Genomic DNA, 7,936 nt, shown 5'->3' with positions numbered 1-7,936 from the left:
TTCGGGGGCCAAAAATCGATCTAGCTAGGATTTATCTCTGGGAAAACGCTAATTTTTGAGATTTTATATGTTTTCCGAGCAAAGCTCGGTCTCCCAGATATTTATATGTAATATGGACAATATGTATCGATTTGTACTTGATTTACTTTCTAGAAACATCTCGGAACTTGAAAGTTAAGACATGAGAGGACATGTTGAGAGATGTTTTTTGTCAAGCACTCGTTTTTGCCACCAAAAGTTCTTCGTCTGGCTAAAATTCATAAGAGATCCGGTGCAGTCACCTGGGCCATTTTATTTAAAGTTGTCCCCTACACTTTTTTTTAATTTGAGAATTTATAATTATGTTATTTCTACTTAGAATCACGAGCTCTTTCTGTCCTAATAGGAAAAAAAAGTGTCCCAATGTATTTTCCCATTCCGTTACCATTTTTTCATAGACTTTGTATGGCGGTTTCGGAATGGAAAGATCGAAAAATGTATGGAAATCTTGGGACACTTTTTTTCTCCTATTATAGGATCAAAAGAGCTCATGATTCTGAGTAGAAATAACATAAAAAAATCCCAATTTTGAAAAAAAAAGTGTAGGGGACAACTTTAAATAAAACGGCCCACCTGCAATAATATGTTACACAACGAAGGCCCCAAAAATATCTGACACGATCTTATTTGTGGATCCATAAGAGCGTGTTAACACCGCATACAAGCGCAAACGCACATATTTTTGCGGTATTCGAAGAGAAACATATTATTGCAGGTGACTGTACTATAATTTTATTTATGCAACAATTTTTTCAAACTTAAAGTGAATTATCAATATAATTATAGCACAGGGAAATCTTAGTCCGGATTATCTTTATCTTATCTTATTATCTTTTGAATCACACCGTTTACCATACAAGTTCCAAATGAGCTCCGTTCACTTTCACTTTCGGGAACAATCCACTCGCACATTCATTCGTTCATTCATTTGCACTTTAATAAAAACTGTTTTTGTTTCATATTATTCAAATGTGGTGAAATTGCGACCAACGAATCAGAAAAGGTTAATTTTGACTTAGATTAGAACCCATTAATGTTTGTACGTTTATAAATTTAAAGGAAAATAAAACTTCACATTTTATATTAAATTCGTATATTGCTAACACTTAAAAAAACATAAGTATGTTTATAAAACATAAAAAACAATGTACTCTAACTCCGGGAATGTAAACAGAGCCTCTATAAAACAAATATGTACCTTAAATCCTCAAGGAGAAGGTTCAAAATCGAAGGGCTTCTTTATATAAATTAATATTTAATTTATGTGATGAAATTGCAACAGAATATTAAAAAAATGTAACCATCTATGAACTCAATAAAGATATAATTAAGTAGTTTGTCATACCTAATTCATAAATATGACATACCTAATAAATTAAAATATAAAAAACGATCTAAATATTAATTTTTTGTTGATAAATGCTCACTTGAGACATATTCAAATTAGACATTATAAAGTTAGAAAGAGATCTAACATACGTCCGTAAATATACAATCGCAAACAGCATTCGCACCGCGTCGCCATGCAAAAAAACTTTTTTTTAATAAAGATCTCGTTAATTAAACTAAAATCAAGGAACGGATCAATTTAAGGTGACAAAAATCTACAAAAAAAAAAACAGAAAAAAATCGGTTTGAAAAAATGGTTTCTTCTATTTTTTGCCATTTTTATATATTGTGAATTTTTTGCTACTTTTGTGTTATTTCTAGTCAGGATCGCGAGCCCTTTTCATCCTTATAGGAGAAAAAAAGTGTCCTAAAATGTCCATACATTTTTCAAACTTTCCTTTTTGTTACCACCATACAAAGTATATGGGGAAATGGTAACACAATAGGAAAAAACTCTGGGACATTTTATACCCTGTTAGGATCGAAAGAGCTCGTGATTCTGAGTAGAAATAACACAAAAGTGGCAAAAAAGGTCACAATACTTAAATAAAAATGGCAAACAAAAAATCAAAGAAACGCTCAGATGATGTCGAATACTTACCGGCCTTTTAAAAACGATACGGCACAAAGGTGCCATTCTAATGTCAATCCGACGATTAACTTGTCCCTTAACTGTAGTGTTATGTCTCAGACAAAGCGATTAGGCATTTGGGTCAATCTGATTGAACTGCACAACAGTTTACAGATAAATCTTTTAAATAACGCCATCGAGTTGATATATTTTAGCATTTTGACCTTCATGAACATAGCTCTGTTCTCACCAATTATATTGCTGTAGCACTCACGCATATTTATGAATTGCGCGCGAGTGACAGAGACGCGTATTTACAGGTTAATGGACAAAATTATACTTGACCAACAATTTCACTCTGGGTGTTCTCTAAAGACAAATTCCAAAAAAATGTAGGGTTTTTTGGCAGATTAAGAAGATTTGGCTTTAAATCGTAGTCATAACACTACAGTTTTGGCGAACTACCGCTACTACACCCCTTCGAGTACTATAATAGCATATTTACAATTGGTAACTGGTAACAATAGTTAACAAAGTGACTACAATGGAAGGCAAAAGGACCGACGAAACTACAAAATGGTATTCCATATATACAAATATGTTTCAGCCGTTAGACCACAAGACAAAAATAGATTACATAAAGTTACTCCTATGGTCTATCCTTTTGTCTAAACCCTCATTGCACTACCATATTTTAGACTGGCAATGATCGTAGCGAGATATGAGATACTATCGAAAGTATCTACAGTATCTTTGTCTACAATCATTATTATAATATGGTAATGAAATGTAAAGAAAGCGGTTACCTAATTAGTCCCATCTGTGATGCTCGTGGTGGATCGGCACCCACTCTTTCTGCCAAACTGGTTTCCATACCTTCTTCCACGCTGGAACTTCAACAGTCTTCCATACTGGTACTTGAATTTGCTTCCACTTCTCTACCCAGATCTTTTTCTGTACTGGCACCCAGACTTCTACCTTTACCGTCTTCCATATTTGTACTTTCTCTTCTATCCATTCCTGCTTTTTCTCCGTCACCCACGCCTGCTTCTTCTCAGTCCTCCAGATCTGTTTCCATTCTTCTTTCCATTCTAGTTTCTTTTCCGTTACCCATTCTTGCTTGTGCTCAGTTTTCCAGACTTTCTTCCATACGGGTTTCCAGATCATCTTCTTTCGCCATAAATCGTGGCTGGTATATTCCCATCCATGATCATCTTTGCCTAAGAACTTTTCTCCGGGAACGCCTTCCTTCACCCATTCCGGGACGTAATTTTGTTTCCATTCGGGAACTTGAATAGTCTTGGTTACTGGCACTTTGATTTCTTTCCATACTGGTTTCGAAACCTTCTTCCAGTCTGCTACTTGAACCTCTTTCCAGATGGGTACTTGTATTTCCTTCCAGATTGGTTTTTGTACTACTTTCCAAGCGGGCACCTGTTCTTCTTTCCACTGTTGTACTTTTTCAGTTTTCCACGCTGGTTCTTTTTCTTTCTTCCACTCTGTTTTCCAGGCTAGTTTTTTCTCGGTCTTCCAGATTTGCTTCCATTCCTCCTTCCAGACGAGCTTCTTCTTCCACACGCCCTCGGGCTGGTGCCAGCCGCCCGGAGAGCGCTTCTCTCTGGTCGCCTCTGCTACCTCCTGGGGGACGGGGACTGCTAACGCAGCCGCAAAGGCCACTAACAGTAGCTGCAAACAAAAAATGTCTTAAAATTTTGAGTCATCTTCAACTTATAATATGATTATAATTTATTTTATGATATTAAACTTATCAAGGCAATTTATTACGCGATTTTGGTAAACTAAAATTATTTTCATATAGTTTAAAGAATCGTCCTTAGGGGTTCTGAGTCTGCGTGTAACTTTTGAGTTACTGGTCGATCTGTAATAGGTACTCGTAGTATCCGCGTTAAATTATTTTTCTTAACATTAATTCATTATTAGTTCATTCGTTTTGGCCGTAGGGTGTCAAGTTTCGGCGGTTGCGTGGCCGGCTTCCTGACACTGCGGGGTTGCGTCATGCATCGCAATCATAATGTGATTTTTGGTGTTTAGTTATATTTTTATAACATTAATTTGTAGAATCCATTTACCAATACGTACAAAGGTTAAGTTTGTTAGGTTTACCGATATGTTTCAAAAGTATTACACCATCGGACATCTAGTCGTCCAACGAAACCATTTAAGTGCGGGCTGGAGTCTATTGGGTAATTTTTAATGAAACTTGTCACTAAACAAATAGGAATGCTGACCCGTTGGGCTAGTCTAGACTTAGGCAGTGACTACACTTGAAGCGCTACGTTTAAAATTTTTTAAAGCTTGGATAAGGTAAGATGCTATTCATATTTTAAATATTTTCATCATGTCCCACGACTAAAGACAGCTAATTTACTAAGTCAGTGATTCGTGAAACCTCTTGAGGGTTTTACAACATAATAAAGTTTAAGTTTCCAGTTCGTCACGCAAAATAAAAAGATATTTTACTAAGTACGAGTATATTCACTTAACTAATACTCTTTGGTTTATAGCATGAAAAATTCAACAAAGACTTAATTAAGTACAAGACTAGTATTTTAAATCGATTTAATAATATTTTTTCAAGTGTTTTTCAATAAAAAGATACTTCAAAATTGTTTACCCTTTTTTTGATGCTAAAAAAACGAACTATAGTTTTGAATGAGTGACGGCACTTTCTCAACGTAACTTTTTTGCGTCCATGATTAATGAGCGGTGTATGAATTGAACAATGAAAAATTATGAAGCTAAAGAAACTTCTTCTTTCTTAATCAATATCTTTAAACTAAAAATCTTTAACAGTTTTGAGCCTACACAACTAATGTTTATATTTGTTTAAGCTTTCCGATTTTCACCTTTGTCTCCACTAAGGTCAGTGGTTAATTCCGTCATAGGGACTATTCCGTTTACTATTGTTTTTCTCGAACAACGAACAAAATTGATAATTTCATCGACATAGCAGCGATTGCTTTTAGTTTCAGGAATCATAACCAGATATGGTATTTTTTCCTTCAATTGAAAATCAAAGAAATATACGCTTGTGGACGGAATATACCCTATGACGGAATCAGCCACATTGATCTTACCTACTTAAATTTAAATACTTGTTTGAAGTGAAAACTTCTTTAGCGGCGCTGGGCACTTTTTGAGGTGGGGAAAAAATTATAAACTCGAGACAGCGTAAGGCGATCACGTGACCGTAAGCCCCGTAAGGTTATTTGACATTTATGTTGCGGACTCCTTTTCAAGACTCTTTACCTATGTTCAAATAATTTGACGTTGTCATGGCAGTATGTAAATAAACATGTTAATGAAAACGTGTGATCTTATTTGAGAATGATAATAATATATAATAAATAAATAGAATACCTCCGTTAAACGTATGTATCGTGTTACCGGGCGTCGGTAACATAGTGAGGTGAGTTTTCACTTCTATCGGCACTCCCGGAGTGCAACCGTTGTTGCTTGTTTTTACTCGGAACACGGCAATTTTCTTTATTTATTTTTTTTAGAACTTATACAGTGTGTAAATTTAATACGGGCGAATCTTTAAACGATGATTAGCATAGGACCTAAGAATTATTTTGAGATCAATTTTGCTTAGAAATACAATGAAAAATTATCTGTAAAATATAATTCGGTCCGCAATGTAACACACAAGTTAAGAGATACGAGCTTTTCATAGTAACTGTCAACGCTTGTTGCCAGTTGTTACTATAAAAAGCTCTTATCTTAGAGGAGAATATTAGATGAAATTAAGATATTAAGATTTATTAGAAGATAAAAGTATTAATTCTTACAAAAATAAGTGTACCTATAGAAATATATTATAAGTACCTACTAGTAAACCAGCCTGAATTAATTCAGAACTGTCAAAATATATTTTTAGCGGAAAATTATTATTTTTATATTTGAAACCTGTCAACTCACTACAGTGGTGTCCTTTGTACAGGAATGTATGTAAAGGTTTCGATTACGTTTACAAAGGATTAAGCAAAAAAAAATGTAGCGTAAACGTTTGCAAATAATAGTATTTTATGCAACCGTTGTTTAAGAGAGGTCAGAAAACGCGAGTGGCGTGAGTAACAATTTGAGGCGAAGCGAAAATTGTTAATAAAGACGCCACGAGTATTTTGGAAAATGAAATAATTAAATGTATTTTTCACCTCAGCAGCTCGAACAAGGGTACTTTGCTACTTAAAAACAGTGAGCAAAATCGCATTTTGCTCACTGAGTGAGACAAAATAAGCAAAATGCGATTTTGTTCACTGTTTTTAAGTAGCAAAGTACCCTTGTTCGAGCTGCTGAGGTGAAAAATACATTTATCAGTATATATTTTTCCTATCACTCGAAACGCAAGTATCACTAAAGAACCTACTCGTAAACTTTATCAATCCAAAATATTAAATTAAACGTAAATAAAAAACCGATAAACCACATCATTTTCAATCTAAATCTCAACACAATACACTAGAAACACGAAAACCTCAAATTAAAAAATAACTGGTTTGCAAAACCAGAGTGATCCCATAAGTGTTCCGTGAACAAAGTTATGTACGGAACAATAATAATACGAGTACATAAATACCGAGAATTATGAGCTTTTACTCAACCCGCGTATCCAGCCCATTACTTATTGATATTGATTCAGTGAGAGCAATATTAAATCGCATGAACTTTTTTTCACTTAAAATATTTAACCTCGATAAAACTGACTGTTGTCTTAAAATTAGCCACGAATTGTAAATGATAATTATGTTGCCTTTGCACACACTTTAATAGTATTTCTATTAGATATTGACCGCACATATACGTTATGTTTAAAACAAACGGGCTGGTATTATGTACAATGTACATCGAACGTTTATTTACACACACATTTTAAAAATTACACTATTTAATACCCCCAAAATTAGCCCGGTCAAAATTGTGTCCGCACATAATTGTTATAAATACTTTTATTTTTATCTGATGCACAATATTTTTATAGACACATTTTTTGAACGGACTTAAAGCACCGCACTGCTAACACCAAAAAATAGCCTTAATTTTATATCGTATGCTGTTACAGTAAAACAGCACGTATGTACTTGTATATTAAAATACAGGCTATGTACCACTGTCACTAACCGTGTATGTGAGAGCTCTCATCTTGAGGAGTGAGCCTACACTATAGGTCTGCGCATACGCAGGGGGTATATATCTCGACTGCTGCCCCTCTCTTGCCCGGAAACGTACGGAGAATAGCATATGTTTATACATCTATAATCTATAATTACTTATGTTAATATGTTAGACGAATATTACAATTTGTTAAATATTACACAAAATGTTTAAATGGTATAAACATTTTTTATAAGTTAGGGTAAATTGGCGGTTCATTAAGAGTAAGTACTATGTAAATTTATTTTGATAGTTTACAGTACACAAATATAATGAGAAGTAGTTTTCTTAAATATTTTAGGGGTTATTAACAATTTTTAGGCCAAAAGGAGATAATACCCATAAATTTGTTATTTTATGAATCGTTTTCCAGACACATTTAAAATTACCGATCTTTTTAACAAACTTCTTCATTTTTCTACAAGTAATACGTCTAAAATATAATAGACGAATATTATCATTTCTTGTCTAGAAAAGATCGCCCTTTAGCGATAAGACCGCCTGTTGTTTACCTCTGTCTTAACTTACTTACTGTGTTTCTTTGTAAAAATATAAGAACCACTCTATCGATAGATAAAAACCGCATGAAAATTCACTCAGTAGTTTTTTATTATGTATAGGTGTACCTACCTACCTAATATTATGTAATATGTTAGCAATAAATGCTTTAGACTTTTGAGTTTATCGCGAACATAGGGTCACTTGTCGAACATTGAAACAATCGTACACAGTGAAACTTTGCGATATCTCGGAAACTAGGTA

General features: G+C 34.1%; 1 protein-coding gene across 1 annotated transcript; it reads right to left on the bottom strand.

The window, feature by feature from the left end:
* Positions 1-2,388: 2,388 nt before the first annotated feature.
* On the bottom strand, positions 2,389-7,325 carry LOC134655720 (golgin subfamily A member 6-like protein 22). The gene is made up of 2 exons (XM_063511181.1): positions 7,142-7,325; positions 2,389-3,685 (listed from the first exon to the last, which is right to left on the bottom strand). Exons 1-2 carry the CDS (start codon positions 7,271-7,273, stop codon positions 2,810-2,812), a joined length of 1,008 nt encoding a protein of 335 aa, XP_063367251.1. The 5' UTR covers positions 7,274-7,325; the 3' UTR covers positions 2,389-2,809.
* Between the last annotated feature and the right edge of the window lie 611 nt (positions 7,326-7,936).

This window comes from Cydia amplana, chromosome 17 (assembly GCF_948474715.1).
Source record: "Cydia amplana chromosome 17, ilCydAmpl1.1, whole genome shotgun sequence".
Lineage (NCBI taxonomy): Eukaryota > Metazoa > Arthropoda > Insecta > Lepidoptera > Tortricidae > Cydia > Cydia amplana.
This window is presented reverse-complemented; position numbering and strand designations above follow the sequence as displayed.

What these genes read in the sequence shown, in the direction of transcription:
- LOC134655720 (XM_063511181.1), bottom strand. Translation starts at nt 7,273, where the DNA reads ATGTATAAACATATGCTATTCTCCGTACGTTTCCGGGCAAGAGAGGGG. An exon ending in TGAGAGCTCTCACATACACG is followed by an intron (nt 3,686 to 7,141) that starts GTTAGTGACAGT and finishes TTTTGTTTGCAG; the next exon opens with CTACTGTTAGTGGCCTTTGC.